The sequence below is a fragment of the Chiloscyllium punctatum genome, chromosome 9 (assembly GCF_047496795.1).
Source record: "Chiloscyllium punctatum isolate Juve2018m chromosome 9, sChiPun1.3, whole genome shotgun sequence".
NCBI classification, from domain to species: domain Eukaryota; kingdom Metazoa; phylum Chordata; class Chondrichthyes; order Orectolobiformes; family Hemiscylliidae; genus Chiloscyllium; species Chiloscyllium punctatum.
In genome coordinates, this window is record NC_092747.1 from 2,782,191 (window position 1) to 2,806,639 (window position 24,449).

The 24,449-nt window shown below is 46.2% G+C and overlaps 1 protein-coding gene across 3 annotated transcripts in view; it reads right to left on the reverse strand.

Annotated features, from left to right (window-relative positions):
• The window catches only part of stim1b (stromal interaction molecule 1b), a 153,493-nt gene that overhangs the window by 36,382 nt on the left and 92,662 nt on the right, over window positions 1–24,449 (reverse strand). For all 3 annotated transcript variants that reach the window (XM_072576700.1, XM_072576698.1, XM_072576699.1), the window contains exons 5-10: window positions 21,716–21,831; window positions 12,827–13,004; window positions 10,677–10,854; window positions 9,892–10,059; window positions 1,969–2,069; window positions 949–1,184 (exon numbers count right to left, since the gene is read on the reverse strand). In XM_072576700.1, coding sequence (XP_072432801.1) covers window positions 949–1,184; window positions 1,969–2,069; window positions 9,892–10,059; window positions 10,677–10,854; window positions 12,827–13,004; window positions 21,716–21,831 — 977 coding nt within the window. The remainder of the gene's footprint in view (window positions 1–948; window positions 1,185–1,968; window positions 2,070–9,891; window positions 10,060–10,676; window positions 10,855–12,826; window positions 13,005–21,715; window positions 21,832–24,449) is intronic.

The window sequence follows — 24,449 nt, forward strand, 5'->3', positions numbered from 1 at the left end:
AAGGGGATGAAAGATAAACATGGGATGAAGGAATGTTGCATTGAGGTTACAATCAGATCTTACTGAATGGGCAGAGCTGGGCTGAAGGACTGAGTATCCTCATGTTGCTCCTTATTTTTAGGTACTAGTTCAGGCAAGAACCAGTGTGCCTTTTAAGGGAGTAGAAGATAAATATTTCAAATGTAAATGAGAAACATGACCATATGGAGGAAGGAAGAATGGGAAAGAAGAAAGAATTCATGTTTGCATGATTAATTTTCTTAGCAGGGAGGCCCACACCAGGGCAAAAGGTGAAATCACAGTTTCATCAACTCCAACTCACTCTTCAATCAAAACACTGCTCTTACTGGAAGAGATAAGAACCTCACACAGTCCAGACAATAACCTGCATTTATCCAGCACCTTTACTAGTGCTTTCCAGGAAACATCTGGACAACAGAGAGCCAGCAAGGGAGGAGGAGAGACTGGACAGGATTCCTGAGGTTTAGATGGAGTGGTTAGCTTCACGTAAGGGAAGGTGAAGAGATCGAAGGGTTTAAAGACAAAGACTCCTGTAAAAAATGTTAGAATAGGAAGAGCGGAAACTGCCAAAAAGGGTAGACCAGGATTAGAATTTTCCTCCATTACAATCCTGTGCCAAATTGGAGCCCATCACAAACGATCCAGTCAACACCTGTCAGTTACTGTCTTTACAGAGTAAATTGTGAATAGATATCAAAGCAGTTAAATGGAATGCGGCTGACTAAATACGCGTGTGGCTGATTAAATATACGTGTTTCTGGAGTTAATGAAGAGACCAACCAAAAACATGAGACAGTGGGATTCAGTGGCTGAGATTGTGGGAGGGTAAGTTAGAGGGCTGTTAGGGTGTTGAGGGAGATGGTGGGATGTGTCAAATGGCCTTTTGCTAACGGTTGTTGCATTAAGTAAGTTGTTCTTGTTACTTACATTGGAGAGTGACTGGAGTTACCAACTCCTCCTCCATATCGTCTAGATCATCAGTAAGGATGAAGTGTGTGGGAGTGGACCGCGCCTGTCCAAGCCAGCTTGGATCCACGTTCAGCACCGAGTGCAGGGCACTGATGCCAGGATTATTGACAATTTGGAATTTGCACAGCATCTCGATCTGCTGCCATCGATGAAGGCGCTCCCGTAAAGCTGCTGTAACCTCACTCAGAGACTGCCTGCAAAGAGAAACGGCAGCTAATACACAACCACATACTCCCAGTGAGAACAACACCCCCACCCTGCCCATGTAGACACAGGTCACTATCACCCACAGCTACTTCCATACATTCTAGAGATCCTCAGTTGCATCAACTCTCCGAGAGAGTAACATTGCCAAAGACCCACATCCTACAGCTCAGTGGGAAACTCCCTCTCCTCATCCCTTGAACATGCTCCTCCTGGATAGCACATTATTGTCACATGGCGTCACACGCAGCATCACTCCTTTGGTTTTACTGTACTTCAGGAGCAGGAAGTTCACTTCCAATACTGACAGGTTACCCCAGGCAACATCAACCGGAATAATTAAAGGGTCACCTCTGAAACCCAAGCAGCATGCTGCTGAATTATGGGAACTTCTCACAGTTGACGCTGTGAAAGCCCACCTTACAGTGGCTAAGATCCACTAGTGAAGATCCTCACGGAACTGGCTACTACACTGAGCAGCAAGTCATTAACCACTAATGCGGCCAGAGCTGCTGCAGATTCCCCTTATATCAAACTGCCCAACACCAACTATCATGCTTACATACTAATGCTCTAGAGACACAGTGAGATCTGAATCATGGGGTTAGCTCTCTATCTCAGTATTCCTGCTGACTTGTGGTCACTGTCTGTAGACACTTGCTGCCCAAATTGTCTCCGCTGATTACTTCACAGAACGGTTCAATACAATGCCATACTCTTGGAATACTGTCACCACCAGCAGCACCTCCTCTCCCTCCACTGGTCCATACTCACTTTGCCGATAGTATTTTATGATCAACATCATCCAGCGAAGAACTGTGTGCCACGTGAAAGGTTCCAAACAATGTGTTTCTCTTCTTCTTTATTTTCTCTGCCTGTTGGGACAGAAAAGGGGGTTGAGGGTGGGCAAGGCAAAGAGATGTGGGTGACCCTTGGCTCAGAACCACACCCAGCAAAGAGCAGCCTGAGAAACTCAGCTGGTAACCTGCAGGGTGGGGGGGGGGGGGGGGGGGGCGGGGGGGGGAGACGGGACGGGACTGAGGACGTCATTCCACCGGTCTGTAGGATGGGAAAGGAGGGAGACAGGGGATCAGGCTCGAGGGAGACAGGGGATCACAGCATTACTGATCAGGATCGAGACTGCACTATCAAAAGGCTGAAGCAGTCAGACTGGAAGTGCAGCTGTTTGGGACTCAGTGGTAGTGAGATTAAAAAGGAGCAGTGAGCTCTCAGAATCAGACAGAAATCCACCAAGGCTCCTCCAACAGTATTTTCCAACACATGACCACCTCCACGAAGGTCACAGGCAGCAGATACATGGGAACACCACCCTCTGCAGGTTCCCCACCAAGCCACACACCATCCTGACTTGGAAACAAGTGTCACCGGGTCTGAACCCAGGAGCTTGCTCACTCCCTAGCAGCCTGTGGGTAACCATACACAATACCACTGCAGCAGCTCAAGACAAAGAAATACATGCAAAACAAAACAATAGTACACTCATAGTAGGTAATAAACTGCCTCAAATGAAAAAAAACTAAAAGCCCTCACCCTAAAAGCTAAGCCATTCTTTTGTAGAAAATGTTTAATAAGTGTACCCTTTTCTCCTGTGGCCTTGGGTGTTTTTTTAACCCATTCATGGGATGTGGGTGTTGCTGGCGAGGCCAGTATTTATTCCCCTTTCTTAATTGCACTGGATCCTCTCCAAGCAATTGTTTTAGTCGATTTGAAAGCACAGTCAAGTCAAGGCAACAGACAAGCTCATCACTGTGTATTCAGAATGTCGCTTGGCTCACTTTCAGCCCCCTTTCCCCAGCATTTGGTTTAAACATTTCAGACCAGTGCCCTGTGACTTGGAGTGTAACTTCAGTTGGAGTTTAAAATCTGTTCACTATCAAGTTAAAGAAACTTTTTACAAAGCTTAAACAACATTGGTTTCAAGAGTTGTCATTTTTACCCTGTGTGTTCAAATCCCTGTATTGTCTCACACACCATAGTGAGGAAGGATATTAGCTCTGACATAGAGTCATAGAGATGTACAGCATGGAAACAGACCCTTTGGTCCAACCCGAAGGACTGGACCAGAGTAGGGGAGTCCAAAACCTACAGGGTTTAAGGTGAGAGGGGAAAGATATAAAAGGGACCCGAGGCACAAGGTTTTCACACAGAGGGTGGTATGTGTATGGAATGAGCTGTCAGAGGATACGATGGAGGCTGGTACAATTACAACATTTAAGAGGCATCTGGATGGGTATATGAATAGGAAGGGTTTGGAGGGATACGGGCCAGGTGCTGGCAAATGGGACTATATTAGGTTAGGATATCTGGTCGGCACGGACGAGTTAGACTGAAGGGACTGTTTCTGTGCTGCACATCTCTATGACTCTATGAATAGGAAGGCAATAGTAGAGCATATGGGCGAACTGCAACAGTCATTCGTTTCTGCCTGGCATACAAACAATACAGAGCTGAAAATGTGTTGCTGGAAAAGCGCAGGTCAGGCAGCATCCAATGAACAGGAGAATCGACGTTTCAGGCATAAGCCCTTCTTCAGGAATGAAGGAAGTGTGTCCAGCAGGCTAAGATAAAAGGTAGGGAGGAGGGACTTGGGGGAAGGGCGTTGGAAATGCAATAGGTGGAAGGAGGTCAAGGTGAGGGTGATAGGCCGGAGTGGGGTGTGGGCGGAGAGGTCAGGAAGAAGATTGCAGGTTAGGAAGGTGGTGCTGAGTTCGAGGGATTTGACTGAGACAAGGTGGGGGGAGGGGAAATGAGGAAACTGGAGAAATCTGAGTTCATCCCTTGTGGTTGGAGGGTTCCTAGGTGGAAGATGAGGCACTCTTCCTCCAACTGTCGTGTTGCTATGGTCTGGCGATGGAGGAGTCCAAGGACCTGCATGTCCTTGGTGGAGTGGGAGGGGGAGTTGAAGTGTTGAGCCACGGGGTGGTTGGGTTGGTTGGTCCGGGTGTCCCAGAGGTGTTCTCTGAAACGTTCCGCAAGTAGGTGGCCTGTCTCCCCAATATAGAGGAGGCCACATCGGGTGCAGCGGATGCAATGGATGATGTGTGTGGAGGTGCAGGTGAATTTGTGGCGGATATCGAAGGATCCCTTGGGGCCTTGGAGGGAAGTACGGGGGGAGGTGTGGGCGCAAGTTTTGCATTTCGAAATGCAAAGTGGTTGAGGACTCTGGGTCGTTCTGATTGAAACTAATGGACTACTGAGAAACCTGGGTAGAGTGGTCATGGAGAAGAAGTTTCTGCTAGTAGGAGAGACTGGGACCTGACAGTGAAGGGATGACTCTGCAGAACTGAGATGGGGAGGAATTTCTTCAGCCAGAGGGTGGGGACTCTGTGGAACTCATTACCAAGGGGGCTGTGGGGTCCAAGTCATTGAATGGATTTAAGACCGAGATAAATAGATTGTTGATTAGTAAGGGTGTCAACGGTTATGGGGAGAAGGCAGGAGAATGGGGTAGAGAAACATATCAGCCACGATCAATTGACTCAGCAGATTTAATAGTCGAATGGCCAAATTCTGCTCCTATACTTATGATCCAAAATACAAGTTTCTTACCGTCAGAAACAGCGGAATTCATAATGGGGAACAAACAGATAGCTGACCAAATAAATACATACTTTGGTTCTGTGTTCACAAAGGAAGATACAAATAACATACCAGAAATATTGGGAAACATAAGGGTTAGTGAGAGTTAGGAACTGAAGAAAACCCTTATTAGTAGGAAACAGTGTTGGGAAAATTGATGGGAGTGTAGAGACAAAAACTGTGGTGCTGGAAAAGCATCAGCTGGTCAGGCAGCATCTGAGAAGCAGAAGAGTCGACGTTTCGAGCATAAGCTCTTCATCAGGAATGTGGGATGGGGGTGGAGGGGGGGGAGCAGAGAGATAAATGGGAGGGGGGGGGTCAGTGGGGCTGGGGGTGGAAGGTAGCTGGGAATGTGATAGGTAGATGGAGGTGGAGGGTAGAGTGGATGGGGGGAAAGATGATGGACAGATAGGACAGTGTCAATTTGGAGAGTTCGATCTGGGATAAGGTGAGGGGAGGGGAAATGAGGAAACTGATGAAATCAACACTGATCCTGTGTGGTTGGAGGATCCCAAGACGGAAGATGAGGCGTTCTTCCTCCAGGCGTTGGGTGATTAGAATTTGGTGGTGGAGGAGGCCCAAGACTTGCATGTCATTGGGGGGGGGGGGGGGGGGGTTGGAGGGGGGGAAATTGGGAAGATGAGGTGAAGTGTTTGGACACAAGGCCTTGGGGTTGTTTTTTGCAAATGTTCTCTGAAACGTTCTGCAAGTTGGTGTCCTGCCTCCCTGATGGAGAGGAGACCACGTCGGGAACAATGGACATAATAGATGAGATGTGGAGGTGCAGGTAAATCACTCGGGGCCTTGGACGGCGGTGGGGGGGGGGGGGGGGGGGAAGGTGTGCGCGTGATGAGAGCGAAGGCCAATAAATCCTCAAAACTTGATAGTCTATATCCCAAAGAAAGGGGCCCTAGAAATAGTGGATGCACTGGTGGTCATCTTCCAATCAGTTCGTACAGACTGAACGGTTGCTAATGTAACCCCACTATTCAAAAAGAGAGGCAGAGAGAAAACAGAATTATAGACCAGTCAGTCTGACATCGACAGTGCGGTAAACTGTGGAGAGAAGTGGATAAATTCCATTCTCAAAGATTTAATAACACAGCACCTGGAAAACAGTGGCAGGATTAGACATAGTCAGTGTGGTTTCACACAAGGGAAATCATTTTTGACAAATCTATGGAAATTCTCAGTGTTGTAATGAATAAAGTTGACCAGGGGGAGCCACTGGGTGTGGTTCATCTAGACTTCCAGAAGATTTTCGACAAATCCCACATAAGAAGGTAGCATGAAAATTACAGCACATGGGATTTTAAAAAAATTACTCATGGGATGTGGGGTTTGCTGGCCAGTCAGCATTAATGCCCATCCCGAGCTGCCCTTAAGGTGGTGAATGGGAGTTGTGTATGGAGATGGATTAATAACTGGTTGGGAGAAGGGAACACAAGGTAGGAATAAATGGATCTTTTCAAGAAAGGTAAGCAGTGTCCAATGGTGTACCTCAAAGATCTGCTAGAACTCTAGCTGTTCACAACATATATTAATGATTTAGATGAAGGAACTAAATTGATATCTCTCAATTTGCAGATGACACAAAAGGAGTTGGAGCTGTGAGGAGTTTGTCGATATGCTCCAGTGTGATTTGAGTGAGTGGGCAAATACAAGGCAGATGTAGTATAATGTGAACAACCATGAGGGTATACATTTTGGGAGCAAAAACAGGAACAGATATCAAACAACGCTGAGTCAGAATACAGAAAGGAGATAGAGGGCTTGGTGACATGATGCAATGAGAACAACCCCTCTCTCAACATCAGCAAAACTAAAGAACTAATCGTTAACTTCAGGAAGAGGACACCCCCCCCATCTACATCGACGGAGCTGAGGTGGAGAGGTGCGAATGCCTCACGCTCCTAGCAGTGACGATAACTGACAATCTGTCCTGGCCTTCCCATGTAGATGTGACAGTCAAGAAGGTACAACACCCTCTCATCTTCCTCAGGCAGCTCAGGAAATTCAGCATGTCCATCAGGACCCTCACCAACCTTTACAGATGCACAGATGAAAGCAGACTGCCTGGGGGGATAATGGCCTGGTGTGGCAACTGCTCCACCCAGGACTGTGAGAAACTACAGAAGGTTGTGTGCACAGCCCAGACCATCACGGACGCCCACCTTCCATCCATGGACTCCATCTGCACATCTCGCTGCTGGGGAAAGGCTGCTGACATCATCAAAGACACCTCCCACCTGATAACGATCTCCTACAACCTCTTCCATCAGGCAGAGGATACAGCAGCTTGAACACACGCACCAACAGGTTCAGGAACAGTTCCTTCCCTGCCGTTATTAGACTGATCAATGGACTCTCTAACTTCAGATAACGCTGATCTTGCTGGATGTGTCTCCTGTGCAGTGTAACTCTATATGCCTCACTCTGTCCTAGCACCCTCTGACCTGTATGTCCTTGTTTGTGGTGATCTGCCTGTACTGCTCACAAACAAAACTTTTCACTGTACTCAGGTACATGTGACTACAATAAATCAAATCAAACATCTATCTGAATGGTTATAAATTGGGAGATGGGGGAATGTGCAATGCGATCTGGATTGTCCTTGTACACCAGTCACTGAAGGTAAGCATTGCAGGTGCAGCAGGCAGTGAAGAAGGTAAATGCTATGATGGCCTTCATTGCAAGAGGTTTCGAGTCCAGCAGCACGGATGTCTTGCTACAACGATACAGGGAATTGGTGAGACCACACCTGGAATAATGTGCAGTTTCGGCCTCCTTCTCTGAGGAAGGTTACAGAGAAAGTGCAACCAAGGTTTACCAGACTGATCCTTGGGATGGCTGCACTGATGAATGAGGATTATTTTCACTGAAGTTCAGAAGAACAAGGGGAAATTCAATAGAAACCGATAAAGTTCTAACAGGACTAGGCAGGGTAGATGAAGGAAGAATGTTCCCAGTGATGGGCAGATCCAAAACCGGGGATCACAGTCTAAGGAAACAGTGTAAACCATTTAGGGTTAAGAGAAGGAGAAATACAGTCATAGAGATGTACAGCACAGAACCGGACCCTTCGGTCCAACCCGTCCATGCCGACCAAATATCCTAACCCAATCTAGTCCCACCTGCCAGCACCCGGCCCATATCCCTCCAAACCCTTCCTAGTCATACCCTGATCCAGATGCCTCTTAAATGTTGCAATTGTACCAGTCCAGCAATTCCTCTGGCAGCTCATTCCATATACATACCACCCTCTGCGTGAAAATGTTGCCCCTTAGGTCTCTTTTATATCTTTCCCCTCTCACCCTAAACCTATGCCGTCTACTTCTGGACTCCCTGACCCCAGGGAAAAGACTTTGCCTATTTACCCTATTCATGCCCCTCATAATTTTGTAAACCTCTATAAGGTCACCCCTCAGCCTCCAATGCTCCAGGGAAAACAACCCCAGCCTATTCAACCCCTCCCTATAGCTCAAATCCTCCAACTGTGACAACATCCTTGTAAATCTTTCCTGAACCCTTTCAAGTTTCACAACAGATTTCCGATAGGAAGGAGACCAGAATTGCACGCAATATTCCAACAGTGGCCTAACCAACGTCCTGTTCAGCCGCAACATGACCTCCCAACTCCTGTACTCAATACTCTGACCAATAAAGGAAAGCATACCAAACACCTCCTTCACTATCCTATCTAACTGCAACTTCACTTTACCATTAAGTGTATAAGTCCTGCGAAGATTTGCTTTCCCAAAATGCAGCACCTCGCATTTATCTGAATTAAACTCGATCTGCTACTTCTCAGCCCATTGGCCCATCTGGTCCAGATCCTGTTGTAATCTGAGGTAACCCTCTTCGCTATCCACTACACCTGCAATTTGGGTGTCATCTGCAAACTTACTAAATATACCTCTTATGCTCGCATCCAAATCATTTATTTAAATGACAAAAAGTAGTGGACCCAGCACCAATCCTTGTGGCACTGCACTGGTCACAGGCCTCCAGTCTGAAAAGCAACCTATCACCACCCTCTGTCTTCTACCTTTTGAGCCAGTTCTGTATCCAAATGGCTAGTTCTCCCTTTATTCCATGAGATCTAACCTTGCTAATCAGTCTCCCATGGGGAACCTTGTCAAACGCCTTACTCAAGTCCCTATAGATCACATCTACTGCTCTGCCCTCATCAATTTTCTTTATTACTTCTTCAAAAAACTCAATCAAGTTTGTGAGACATGATTTCCCACGCACAAAGCCATGTTGACTATCCCTAATCAGTCCTTGCCTTTCCAAATACACGTACATCCTGTCCCTCAGGATTACCCCCAACAATTTGCCCACCACCGACATCAGGCTCACTGGTCTTTAGTTCCCTGGCTTGTTCTTAACGCCCTTCTTAAACAGTGGCACCACGTTAGCCAATCTCCAGTCTTCCGGCACCTCACCTGTGACTATCGATGATACAAATATCTCAGTAAGAGGCCCAACAATCACTTCCCTAGCTTCCTGGGGATTTATCCACCTTCATGTGTGTGTTGTGCCTGTGGAACTCAGTACCACAGAATGTGGTTGAAGCCAAAACATTTTATAATTTGAAGGAGGAGTCGGGTATAGTACTTGGAGCAAAAGGGATAAAAGGATGTGGGGGAAAAGCAGAATCCTGCTATTCAGTTGGATAATCAGCCATGATCATAATGAATAGGGGAAGCAGGCCTGAAGTGCCATTTGGCCCATCGAGTTCACACCAACCCTCCAGACTGAACACCCTTCTCCATCCCTGCATTTCCCATGGCTAATCCAGCTAGCCTGCAGATCCCGGCACACTATGGGCAATTTAGTATGGCCAACCAAACTAAACTGCACATCTTTGGACTGTGGGAGAAAACCAGAGCACCCAGAGGAAACCCACACAGACACAGAGAGAATGTGCAAACTCCACACAGATAGTCAACCGAAGCGGGACTTGAACCTGGGTCCCTGGTGCTGGGAGGCAGCAGTCCTAACCACTGAGCCACAGTGCAGCCCCTAAACTGCCTGGATTTAACCTGTTTCTCTCCTCTCACCTGACACTGACTTTTCACAAACAGCACTTACCCCTTCTTTAGCAATGTTCAGCTGCCTCTCAGCACTCTGCTTCTTGATATTGTAATACTGCACTTCCACCTCATGAGTCAGCTGCAGCCACTTCTGGAGGGTTTCAGGTGGGGACCAGCTCCCACGTGATTCCAATTCCTTTTCCGCTTTCTTCAGGGCCATCCGTACCTGAGGGTGACAGACACAGAGCGTTTCATTTTACATTATCACATTCCAGTTACCCCAAGTAAAGTGGGCGTGGAGACAAGGGACAAAGCAAACACCTTCTTACACAGAAAGTAGGAACAGGAGGAGGCCATTCAGTCCCTTGAATCTGCTCTGTCATTTGCTGTGTTCACAGCCCATCATTCAACTCGGTTCCTATCGGTGTCTTCTCCCTGTTGGCCTCAATCGCTTCCTGTGGTAGTGAACTCCAAGGCTCCACATTCTCGGGGTGAAGACATTTGTTCTGATCTCAATCCTAAAAATTTCTTACACCAATTCTGTGATTCCTCACCACAGTTCCATGCAGCAGGTGAGACTGAATGTAAATGCCAGGCGTACATTCACAGATCCAATATCGCCAAGGGCCAAGCCCAAAGCCTGATCTTATCTGTGCCCAACGTCCTGACTACCACAACCAATGGCCCCGTCTGATCCACAACCACACCCCCAGTCCTGGCCCGTCCCCACCCCAATCCACTTCTAATGTTACACTTGCAGTTGTTTCAGTCCACTGACAGTGAGCGCACACGGCCCAAACACATCGCACTGTACCTGATCCTAGCGAAACGTACAACTCCTACCTGTTCCAACTCCTCCTCCGCATATTTCTGCCGACTCAGATCGTTCTCCGTGCCTTCCCGCAGTCCCCGTAATCGCTGGGCTTCCTGCTTTGCTGCATTGATCTCATCCCGTAGCTTCTGCTCAAGATTGACTTTCTCCACCTCGACTGATCGATGCTCCTCCTGTGCCTTCTGCAGCCTGCAGGGTCCAAGAGTTCAAAACCTCCTCAACACCAAAACGTGTGTGTGTGTGTGTGTGTGTGTGTGTGTGTGTGTGTGTGTGTGTGTGTACAGGAATCTGCTGGATTTATATTCTGCTCTGTTTTAACTTTGAGGTGGGTAACATACCAGAAGGGATACAAAAGTGCTGAATGTTTCATGTGTGAAATTAGTATTTTGCCTTCAGTTTACAGCACGGATTTGAAGGTAATTCTGTCATTCAACAGATGGCAGTATGGCTGTTGCTTCATTCAAGAAGTCTTTATCTGAATGGTTCATTCCCAGAATGTGGGAACTGCTGATAAGGCCAGTAGTTATTAACTGTCTCTAGGGGCTTTGTAAAGGTGGTGGTCTAGCTTTTCCCAGGGCCCTGGGTAATTTGATATGACTGAGTGGCTTTCTGGGCCATTTCAGAGAGCAGGGAAGAGTCCAACAGGCTGAAGCTTGGAGTCAGATACACATCCAGACTGGATGAGGAAGGCCGTTTCCACTTCCTGTCAGGATATTCATGAACCAGATTGTGACCCCATGACTCATGGCACTTCAACAGCTCATGGCCACCCCTCTGGAGCAAACTCTGATGTTAGTCTGTCTGTCAAAGGGAATGTGGAAGCAGAGACCCAGAGCAGGAACATGACCTTATGGAATAAAAACGTTTTCTTCATTAGTTCTTGGTTTGGGGCTGGGTAGTGGCTTCACACTGGCAAGTCAGCATTGACTCCCCATTCCCAGTCACTGTGAAGGTTCAACCACAATTAGTGTAGGACTGGAGTCACGTATTGACAAAACTGGGTAAGACTGGTCACATTCCCTTTCCCGCAGAACAATCATAAAATGGTGCGTCGTAACTTTCAGATTCCAGTCCAACAAGATAATTATTTTAAACTCTCAGAGGCCGACAGCCCTTTAGCCCAAATTGCCTGTACCGCCCAATTGTCACAATTATCCCAGTCCAATTTGCCATATCCCTCCTTCTCCATCCCAACCAAGCACATGTCGAAATGTTTCTTTTCTTTTACTAGTTGACCAGTGATCAGGTATATTCAAATGTGCCCTGGTGAGGATTTGAACTAATAAAAGTCCAGTTTGGTAATCTTCACATACCATTGGCTCCATAGTATTACCCCCAACATTCTTCCCTGGCAGAATTATACGAGAGGAGAAAGTGAGGACTGCAGATCAGAGCTGAAAATGTGTTGCTGGAAAAGCGCAGCAGGTCAGGCAGCATCCAAGGAACAGGAGAATTGATGTTTCGGGCATCATCATTCCTGAAGAAGGGCTGATGCCCGAAACGTCAATTCTCCTGCTCCTTGGATGCTGCCTGATCTGCTGCTCTTTTCCAGCAACACATTTTCAGAATTATACAAGAGCTGTGCAAGAATGTGTAGGATATATCCTACACAAGAAACTGCTTACCAGGCAACTTCACAGCATCAAAAACCCTCAGCTCTCAGCATAAGTGAGTATTAATCTGTCAGACTGGAGTAATAATAATGTACTGGCTCGCCCTGAGATGACATTCGTTGATGGCTCCTTAGTAAAGGAGATCTTTCCTCTTTCTCACTCTGGGCCAGTACGGGACTCCAAAGCCACACAGTGTGGTTATCTATGAATAATTCATCAAGGGGACTCTGTAACCCAGTTCTAGCAGCTCAAGGAGACTCTCAAACCCATCTTCTCGGGATAACTAGGGTTGGGAAATCCTAAGAATGGATAATAGGAGTGATATGGGCCAAATACCTGATCCAGAAAGGTGCAATGCCAACATGCCTAAGCAGCTTTGTCAAGATCAGCCACTTTCATTGCCTGTAACACCCTTTTCTCCACAAACCTAATACTCAAGAGGAGAACGTCCAAGCTCCTGGCATTCTGCAATGAAGCTAGACTTACAGAGTAAAGTTCATCAGGAATTCTTCCTCCTGACTACGCAGGGTAACTTCCACAATCCTCACCTTTCCTGCAGGTCATGGAGACTCTGCTCTGCTTTCTGCAGTCCCTCCAGATCTTTCATCATTTTCTTCATGTGCTCTTTGGAGTAACGGTTCTGGATGTAGGCAAACCAGCAGCCACCAACACCAATCACTATGGAAACCACCAACATGAAATCCTTGAGGTGGTTGTGACGAGTCACTGAAAATTCAAGGGGAATGATATCAGAGTGGTTACAGCACAGGGGAATGATATCAGAGTGGTTACAGCACAGGGGAATGATATCAGAGTGGTTACAGCACAGGGGAATGATATCAGAGTGGTTACAGCACAGGGGAATGATATCAGAGTGGTTACAGCACAGGGGAATGATATCAGAGTGGTTACAGCACAGGGGAATGATATCACAGTGGTTACAGCACAGGGGAATGATATCACAGTGGTTACAGCACAGGGGAATGATATCACAGTGGTTACAGCACAGGGGAATGATATCACAGTGGTTACAGCACAGGGGAATGATATCACAGTGGTTACAGCACAGGGGAATGATATCACAGTGGTTACAGCACAGGGGAATGATATCAGAGTGGTTACAGCACAGGGGAATGATATCACAGTGGTTACAGCACAGGGGAATGTTATCAGTGGTTACAGCACAGGGGAACGATATCACAGTGGTTACAGCACAGGGGAATTAAATCACAGTGGTTACAGCACAGGGGAATGATATCACAGTGGTTACAGCACAGGGGCAAGATATCACAGTGGTTACAGCACAGGGGAATGATATCAGTGGTTACAGCACAGGGGAACGATATCACAGTAGTTACAGCACAGGGGAACGATATCACAGTGGTTACAGCACAGGGGAATGAAATCAGAGTGATTACAGCACAGGGGAGTGATATCAGAGTGGTTACAGCACAGGGGAATGATATCAGAGTGGTTACAGTACAGGGGAATGATATCACAGTGGTTACAGCACAGGGGAATGATATCACAGTGGTTACAGCACAGGGGAACGATATCACAGTGGTTACAGCACAGGGGAACGATATCACAGTGGTTACAGCACAGGGGAATGATATCAGTGGTTACAGAACAGGGGAATGATATCACAGTGGTTACAGCACAGGGGAACGATATCACAGTGGTTACAGCACAGGGGAACGATATCACAGTGGTTACAGCACAGGGGAACGATATCACAGTGGTTACAGCACAGGGGAACGATATCACAGTGTTTACAGCACAGGGGAACGATATCACAGTGGTTACAGCACAGGGGAATGATATCAGAGTGGTTACAGCACAGGGGAATGATATCAGTGGTTACAGAACAGGGGAATGATATCAGTGGTTACAGCACAGGGGAATGATATCAGTGGTTACAGCACAGGGGAATGATATCAGTGGTTACAGAACAGGGGAATGATATCAGTGGTTACAGCACAGGGGAATGATATCAGTGGTTACAGAACAGGGGAATGATATCAGTGGTTACAGCACAGGGGAATGATATCAGAGTGGTTACAGCACAGGGGAATGATATCAGAGTGGTTACAGCACAGGGGAATGATATCAGTGGTTACAGCACAGGGGAATGATATCACAGTAGTTACAGCACAGGGGAATGATATCAGAGTGGTTACAGCACAGGGGAATGATATCAGAGTGGTTACAGCACAGGGGAATGATATCAGTGGTTACAGCACAGGGGAATGATATCACAGTCGTTACAGCACAGGGGAATGATATCACAGTGGTTACAGCACAGGGGAATGATATCACAGTGGTTACAGCACAGGGGAATGATATCAGAGTGGTTACAGCACAGGGGAATGATATCACAGTGGTTACAGCACAGGGGAATGATATCACAGTCGTTACAGCACAGGGGAATGATATCACAGTGGTTACAGCACAGGGGAATGATATCAGAGTGGTTACAGCACAGGGGAATGATATCACAGTGGTTACAGCACAGGGGAATGATATCACAGTGGTTACAGCACAGGGGAATGATATCACAGTGGTTACAGCACAGGGGAATGACATCAGAGTGGTTACAGCACAGGGGAATGATATCACAGTGGTTACAGCACAGGGGAATGATATCACAGTCGTTACAGCACAGGGGAATGATATCACAGTGGTTACAGCACAGGGGAATGATATCAGAGTGGTTACAGCACAGGGGAATGATATCACAGTGGTTACAGCACAGGGGAATGATATCACAGTCGTTACAGCACAGGGGAATGATATCACAGTGGTTACAGCACAGGGGAATGATATCAGAGTGGTTACAGCACAGGGGAATGATATCACAGTGGTTACAGCACAGGGGAATGATATCACAGTGGTTACAGCACAGGGGAATGATATCAGAGTGGTTACAGCACAGGGGAATGATATCACAGTGGTTACAGCACAGGGGAATGATATCACAGTGGTTACAGCACAGGGGAATGATATCAGTGGTTACAGCACAGGGGAATGATATCAGTGGTTACAGCACAGGGGAATGATATCAGAGTGGTCTGTCATCTCCAGGAATGCTGCACATTCCCCCTCTTACAATAATAATCCACTCCGTCTGATACCCTGATAGATCCTGTTTCCCCCACACCCTTAGACAGTACATTCCAGACTCTAACCATTTCGTGCATGAACATCTTGTGTTCATATCTTCATTGCTTGTTTTATCAATCCCACAATAAATCCGTTCCCTGGATAGGAACAGCTTCTGCTCATCTCCTCTGCCCAGACATCTCAGGATTTTGAAAATCTCGATTAAATCTCTCAAAAACCATCACAACTTCTCCAATCTATGTAACTAAGGTCCTTGGCCCTGGACCCATTCCAATGAGTCTTTTCACCACCTTCGAATAGCCTTCCTGTCCTTCCCTCGATATAGTGCCCAGAACAGGTCATGAATCCAGATGAGTGTAGTAATGCGGGCAGTTATAAAGAAGGAAGAGCAGGAAGAGAAGCACTGTGATTTCTGATAGTCACCATCAGTATCAGTCATGGTTAGGCACAGCACTGCCAAAAGAAAAGTAAAGCTCCCTCTACACTGCCCCCCATCAAACACTCCCAGGACAGGGACAGTACTGGCTTAGATATAGAGTAAAGCTTCCTCTACACTGTTCCCCAATCAAACACTCCCAGGACAGGGATAGCACATGGATAGATACAGAGTAAAGCCCCTCTACACTGTCCCCTGTCAAACACTCCCAGGACAGGGACAGCACGGGGTTAGATACAGGACTGTGGATAAGGGATAGGGGCTTTAGAATCCTGGCTGAGCTGGGTGGGTGGGTGAGCAGGGTCTGTTTTTATTAAAATGATACCATCAGGTTTGTGCTGTCCCCACCTCAGCGTTATTGAATAACTTCTCGTAATGAAACACCGATAGAGCTAACTTTGTGCTCCACAGTGTGGGAATGAAGTTGGTGCCTTCACACTGACAGTGTTCCGGAGGCCAGGCAATGATGGAGAAGTGTGTAAGTAACTTCATCTCACCTGCTCACTGCCTGATTTCTGCAGGATAGCACACCCCCCATCGATGGAAATATTAAACAGCTGACTGAAACTCAGATTATCACTTCCTATTTTCGAAGCTGCACTGAGATTAGGCATTGTATTTTTAGCCCACGGACTGTTATTTGTCAGAGGTGACATCTGTCCTTTGATTAGACCTTTCTGACTTGGTTCAAGGATTTAGGGAAATGTTTAAACAGCCTTCCTCTCCTGAAGGTGAAATTAGACCAGCTTGGCTCTCGGTCACAATGGCCCAGTTATTGGCAGCTGCCCAACCCTCTCTTCTCTAGCTCTCTAACCTTACTGTGCTCACCATTCCAGAATGATTACCATTCAATCCTAAACTATCAATCATCCGTACAATTTGCTCTAATGCCTCCCTGTATCCTCACCATGTTGAAATCAAGACTCACTACATCACCTCCACTATTTACTACTCTCCTGGGATTTCAGACTGTGCAACTCCTTCAGTAGCATCTCCCCTTCCTACAATAACCACTTTCATTTATATGGCACCTTCCACACAGTAACCAAGTTGAGATGCTTCACATGAGTGTGGCAGAGGTCAGTCCTGGTGCCACAACTATGTACAATTAATATTAATGATTTCACAAAGAGACCAACAATAATACATCTCAGTTTGCTGACATTACAAATTTCAGTTTGAATATAAGAGTTATGGAGAAATCAAAGACTTTAAAGTGATAAAGACATGTTAACTGAAAAGGTAACAAGGTGACAGATAGTAGTTAGAAAGGCCTATGGCATGCTTGCCTTCATTGGAAGGGGCATTGAGTGTAAGGATGACAAGTTATGCTGCAGTGTAACAGAACTTTAGTTAGGCCACACTTGGAATATTGTGTACAGTTCTGGTCAGCACACTACCAGAAGGTTGTGGATGCTTTGGAGAGGGTACAGAAAGGTTTACCAGGATGTTGCCTGGTATGGGGGATTTTAGTTATGAAGAAAGGTGGGATAGACTGGGTTTGTTTTCACTGAAACACAGGAGGTTGATGATAGAAGTTTATAAGATTGTGAATGACATGGATAGAGTGGAAAATATGAGACTTTTTGCCAGGGTGGAGGGGTCAGTTACTAGGGGATACAAGTTCAAGGTGAGGGGAGGGAAGGGGGGCAGAGTTTAAGAGATGTGTGAAGTAAGTTTTCCACATAAAGGTGGTGAGTGCCTGGAACATGTTGCCAGAGGAGGTGCTGGAAACAGACACAACAGCAACATTCAATGGACAAATACATGAATAGGAAGGGAATAGAGGGATATAGATCCTGTAAGTGAAGGCAGTTTTAGTATGAACAAAGAACAAAGAAAATTGCAGCACAGGTACAGGCCCTTTGGCCCACCAACCTGCACCAATCCAGATCCGCGATCTAAATCTGTCACCAATTTTCTAAGATCTGTAACCCTCTGCTCCCTGCCCATTCATGTATCTGTCTAGATACATCTTAAATGATGCTATTGTTCCTGACCCTACCACCTCCGCTGGCAAAATATGGAAGGGCAAAATGTGGCAGCACAGGCTTGGAGGGCCGAAGGGGCTGTTCTTGTGCTGTACTGTTCTTTGTTCTAAGCTCAGAATGTGAGAGGTTATTCACTTGGGTTGTAAGAATAGAAAAGTGAATATGTTTTCAAGATGTGGATGTACTCACACACAGAATACAAACAATTAGCATTAACAGAAAGCAACTGGGAAGGCAAGTAGCAAGCTGGCTTTCATTACAACGGGATTGAAGTATAGATTGGGACATTGGCTCAGTGGTTAGCACTGCTGCCTCACAGCGTCAGGGACCCGGGTCCAATTCCCGCCTCAGGCGACTGTCTGTGTGGAGTTTGCACATTCTCCCCGTGTCTGCGTGGGTTTCCTCCGGGTGCTCCGGTTTCCTCCCACAGTCCAAAGATGTGCAGGTTAGGTGAACTGGCCATGGGAAATTGCCCATAGTGCTAGGTGCATTAGTCAGGGTTGAGTGTAGGGGAATGGGTCTGGGTGGGTTAATCTTTGGAGGGTTGGTGTGGACTCGCTGGGCCGAAGGGCCTATTTCCACACTGTAGGGAATCTAATCTAAAAGATGATGTGTGGTTATAACTGTACAGCTCTTTGGTGAAGCCACATAATGAAGAAAGACCACAGAAAACTACAGCACAGAATGATTTTAGAGTCCTCACACAAATTTTAACAAGTTAGTAAATATTTAATAAATGGAAATCATGCTTGGCAAATCTACTGGGATTTTGCAAATTTTCAGTAGAGCTGACATGGGTGAACCAGCGGATTTAGTTTATTTGGACTTGCAGACAGCTCTTGACATGTCAGGGATTAATGTGAAAAATTAAGGGGCATGGGTTGAGGTGGAGAGAAAATTGGTTGGCAGACAGAAAACAAAGAGCAGACAGTGACGATAGGCTCCTTGGATGCTGGCTGACCTGCTGCGCTTTTCCAGCAAAACATTTTCAGCGCTGATCTCCAGCATCTGCAGTCCTCACTTTCTCCCAGTGATGATAGGGCCACTGCTAGGAGCCCAGCTATTCACAACATATGTTAATGATTTAGATGGTGGACAGATTTTGGAGTCAGAAAGGGAGTAATATGCCTTAGAATCCCAGCCTCTGACCTACTCCTGTAGCCACTGTTTATATAGTCAAAGCTGCATGGCAGGGCAAGCTGTGAGGAGCACGCAGAGATACTTCAGTGTGACTTGGATAAGTTCAGTGAGTGGGGAAATGTATGTTAATTGCTGCAAAATGTGGATAAATGTGGCAAAGTGGTTATCCACTTTGGGTCAAATACAGGAGGGAGAGTATTAAACTGAATGGCTATAAACAGAGAGGGGATTGTGCAATGAGACCTGGGTGTTCTTGTACACCAGTTCCTGAAGGTAAGCACACAGGTGCAGCCAGCAGTGAAAAAGGCAAATAGTATAGAGTCAAAGTCATAGAGATGTACAGCATGGAAACAGACCCTTCAGTCCAACCCGTCCATGCTGACCAGATATCCCAACCCAATCTAGTCCCACCTGCCAGCACCCGGCCCATATCCCTCCAAACCCTTCCTATTCATATACCCATCCAGATGCCTCTTAAATGTTGTAACAGCCTCCACCGGCAGCTCATTCCATACACGTACCACTCTCTGCGAGAAAAAGTTGCCCCTCAGGTCCCTCTCTCACCCTAAACCTAGTTTAGGGTGCCCTCTAGCTCTGGACTCCCTTACCCCAGGGAAACGACTTTGTCTATTTATCTTAACCATGCCCCTCATGATTTTGTAAACCTCTAAAAGGTCACCCTTATGTGCTGGCCTTCATAACAAGAGGATTTGAGTACAGGAGCAGAGATGTCTTACTGCGATTGTGGAGCGCCTTGTTGAGACCACAGCTACAGTACTGTCTGCAGTAATGGATTCCTTATCTGAGGAGTCCAGCAACAGGTTTACCAGACTGGTTCCTGGGATGGCGGCACTAACATACAAACAGTGGTCGAGTCCCTGACGATTATATTCTCTGGAATTCACAAGATGAGGGGGTTCTCATAGAAACCTATACAATTCCAACAGGACTACTGGCAATGCTAAACTGCCCATAGTGTCCATGGTTGTGGAAATTAGATGGATTAGGCATTGGAAATGCAGAGTTACACAGGTAGGATAGGGGAGGGTGGTTGTGACTGGGATGCTCTTTGGAAGGTCTATGTTGGGTTGAACGACCTGCTCCGGACTGTGGGGATGATTCTATGATCCTATGCAAGAACCATGTTCCGAATGACTGGAGTCACAGTTGAAAGCTACATGATAAACCATTGAGGACTGAAGTGGGGAAAAATGTCTTCACCCAGAGAATGGTGAGCCTATAGAATGTGATACCACAGGAAGCAGTCAAGGCCAAAGCATTGTATGGTTTCATGAAGGAGTTGGATATAGCCCTTGTGGCTAAAGGGATGAAAGGATGTGGAGGAGAAACAGGAACCGGCTCTTGAGCTGGATGATCAGCCATGATCATAATGAATGGGGGAAGCAGGCTCAAAGGGCAGAATGGCCTACTCCTGCTCCTAGTTTCTATTTAAGTTCAATGGGTATCAGGAAGGCAATGGCCTTTATTTCAAGGAAATGGAGTATAAAAGCAGGAAGATCTTGCTAAAACTATACAAGGCACTAGGGAAAAGTGAGGACTGCAGATGCTGGAGATTACAGTCTAGATTAGAGTGGTGCTGGAAAAGCACAGCAGGTCAGGCAGCATCTGAGGGAGATTCTTGATGAAGGGCTCCTGCCCAAAACATCGATTTTCCTGCTCCTCGGGTGCTGTCTGACCTACTGTGCTTTTCTAGCACCACTCTAATCCAGACTCTGATTTCCAGCATCTGCAGTCCTCACTTTTGCCTATAAAAGCAGGAAGGTTTTGCTAAAACTATTCAAGGCACTAGTCAGCCCACCTCTGGAATACTGTGAACAGTTTTGGTTCTCTTATCTAAGGAAAGGTCCTGGAAGCGGGGTATTGGGTATGGTGGGACAGTCTCATGAGGAAAGGTTGAATAGGTTGGGCCTGTATGCATTGGAACATAGAAGGATGGGAGGTGACCTTACTGAAATGTATAAGATCCTGAAGGGACTTGGCAAGGTAGATGCAGAAAGGCTGTTTCCTCTTGTGGGAGTGTGCAGGACCACAGGACATAATCTCAGAGTACGGGATCGAAAATTTAAGACAGAGATAGGAGGAATTTCTTCACTCAAAGGGTAGTGAATCTCCGCTTTAGTGAAATGGGCAGGACAGGCTGGGCCATTAAGTATATTCAAGGATGAGATAGAAGATTCTTAATCAGTAAGAGAATCAACAGCAATAGGAAAAGGGAAAAGCAGTCGAGGATGACCAGATCAGCCTGAATCTCAATGACAGACTCGATGGGCTGAATGGCCTATTTCTGCTCCTGTGTATGATGGTCTTACTGTGTGCAGTTTTGGTCTCCATTTTTAAGGAAGGATATACTAGTGTAGGAGGTGGCACTAGACTGGTCTCTGGAATGACAGGGCTCTCCTGTGAGGGAAGGCTCAGTTTAGTGGGCTCACACTTTTCAGAGATTAAGATCTCACAAAAACATCCAAAATTCTGAAGGCACACTCTTAAGATAAGGACTTATCCACTTAAGACTGAGATGACAAGAAATATCCTCACTCAAAGACTCATGGATTTGGCTATGATTCTGGCATCCTGGGAATCAAAGACATTTGGACAGCAGGCAGTAAGATCTAGCCGAAGCCCAAGACCAGGCAGCGTCCTGGCCCCTGAGTAGCAATTATGTGTGAGAGGTTTAACTGGCACATAGCAACAGGGAAGGAAACAAAAGAGATCACACAATAACTTACACAGGGGTGGTCCAAACAGCACAGTGTCCAGAGCCTTCAGCTGTAACTTCTGGCGATGACTGCGATCGTTCACTTTGAGCAAGGAGCATGCCAGGGTGAGGTTATTCACAGCCAACCTACCAACGCAAGGACAATTCAAACCAGAGTCAAGGAGGGCAGCTGGGAATGCTAATTCCAACTGAAGCACAATAAGATTTTATCTCTAACATAAAAACAGTCTTCACTCAATACTGGAACATCACCACTAACAAAACTAAGAAATGTTAAAACATACATTCATTCTCACAGTCCAATCATCATTGGCAAGACTGTATTTATACCCATGACTGAACCATTAAGGAGGTTAAGAAAGAATCGGGGGGGGGGTTGGAAAAGAGGATGGAACCAGAACCAGGGCAAGGCCGCTGCAGCTTTCTGCACTAATCACAGAATTGTTACAGTGCAGCCCATCATGTCTGCACCAGTTCTATTGCCCAGTGCCAACTTCCTGCCTTTTCTCAATATCACTGCACACCTTTTCAATCCAAATAACCATCCAATGCCCCTCTTGAATACCTCAATTGAATCTACCTCCACCACATTTTCGACGGTGCATCCAGAAACTAATTGCTCGCTGTGTGAAAACATTTCTCACATCACCTTTGCTTCTTTTGTATATCACAAAGTAGTTTTGTATGCTTTATGTGTGGGATATGGGCCTTGCTCTGACAGCTGATGGTAGTGGGTCACCTTCTTCACCTATTGATACCAATTCAGATGCAATTCAATGTCTATCCCAGAAGATAAACCCTGTTTATTTGAGATAGGAGTCTCATACAGGCCGGGAACTGTGGATGTCAGTGAATATTGACTATTCCCTTGGTTAATTGAGGTGGTGGCTGTGCAGCTGCCTTCATTAACTCCTGAAATCCATTTGGTGTAGGTGTGTCCACAATGGTGTTAGGAAGTTCCAAGATTTTAACTCAGCTATAATCAAGAAAGAGCAACATAGTTCCAGGTGAGGATGTCTTATGGTTGGAGGGGGAACATGCACAGTGGGGTCATGTTCCCATCTATCTGCTCCAGTGATGGTGCAGATTGTGGGCTTGGACAGTAGTGTCAAATGAGCCTTCATGATTTGCTGCAGTACATTTTATAGACAGAACACACTTCTGCTATGGAGCATTGGTGGTGGAAGGGGTGAACGTTGAAAGTGGTAGACATTGTGCCAGTAACACCAGCTACTTTGTCCTCGAATATGCTGAGCCTCTTGAGTGTTTGTTGGAGCTACACCCATCCAGGGCAAGTGGGGAGTATTCCATCACACTCCTGACTTGTGCCTTGGCAACGGTGGACAGATTTTGTGTAGTCAGAAGGGGCGTAATGTGCATTAGAATTCCTGACCTTTGACCTACTCTTGTAGCCACTGTGATTATGTGGTGAGTCCAGTTCAATTTCAGGGTAATAGTAACTCCCAGGATGTTTACAGTGGGTGATTCAGTGATGGTAATGGGTGATGGGTGCCCTGTCTGTTACTGGAGATGGATGGGCACAGCAGTTCAGGTCTGATGCTGCCTGAACTGCTGTGCTCTTCCAGCACCACTAATCCAAAATCTGGTTTCCAGCATCTGCAGTCATTGTTTTTACTCTGTTACTGGAGATGGGCATTGCCTGGCATTTGTGTGTCACAAGTATAACTTGCCACTGGTTCAGGAAAAACCTGGATATTGTACAGGAGTTGCTGCATGTGAACACACACTGCTTCAGTATCTGCGGAGCTGTGAATGATGCTGAACATTGTGCAATCAGCAAACATCCCCACTTCTGACCTTATGATGGAGGGAAGGTCATTGATGAAGCAGCTGAACATGGTTGGCCCTAAGACCTGAGGATCACCTTGGTTATTATCTTTCTAAGAGATATCAATGAGGAGGTAGGGCAATCTAATAGTTTCAGAATCACTTTTACCAAATTTATATTTCCACTCAGTCATTTGCCAAGGTTTCGCCAATTCTGTGGTTTTGTGAATTAAACAGAGATGCCTAAAGAGGCAGACACAGGGGCTGTCACTATCAATCAGAACTGGCAGTAAAGGCAGATCCATGACATGGGAGATCAATGTAACCAATCACTGTAGAGACCAATGCTCTACAAAAAAATTCCCATTGTACAGCATCTACACAGACTGTACCTCAGACGTGTTAACTTCAGAGCTCAGAGGGAAACACTAAAACACAAAATTCTTTTGAAGCCTTTCACAACCTTTTCATGAGGACTGAGATGAACCAGGCTCCTCCATCAAAAAAGTCAAAACAGAAATAAAAGCTTTGGAAGATGGAGCGAGCAAATTGGATAATGAATAGGCTGAGATTGAGCAAGAAAATGATGGTGATTAATTACAGTGATAATTGTACAGTTGGAACTACCGGAAACCAGAGTCTAGTTGCAAGCATGCTTCAGAATCCCAGCTCTGAAGCTGCTTTAAGCAATATCTGAGTAGACATGTAACACCTACTTGTATTGAAAGACAAATGACTGCACAGAGCTCAGCAAATCTTACATTAATCAAGCTGTCAATAAACATATAAAATACGACTACCTGTACGCCATGGCAAAAAAAAAACAGAATTGTTGTTTCATCGATGATTCATCGATCATTGTTTCATCGATGATTCATCGATCGTTGTTTCATCGATGGTAAAGGTACACTTAAGGGAAACACAAGAAATGTGGCTGTGTCCTTGGATCGAACTCT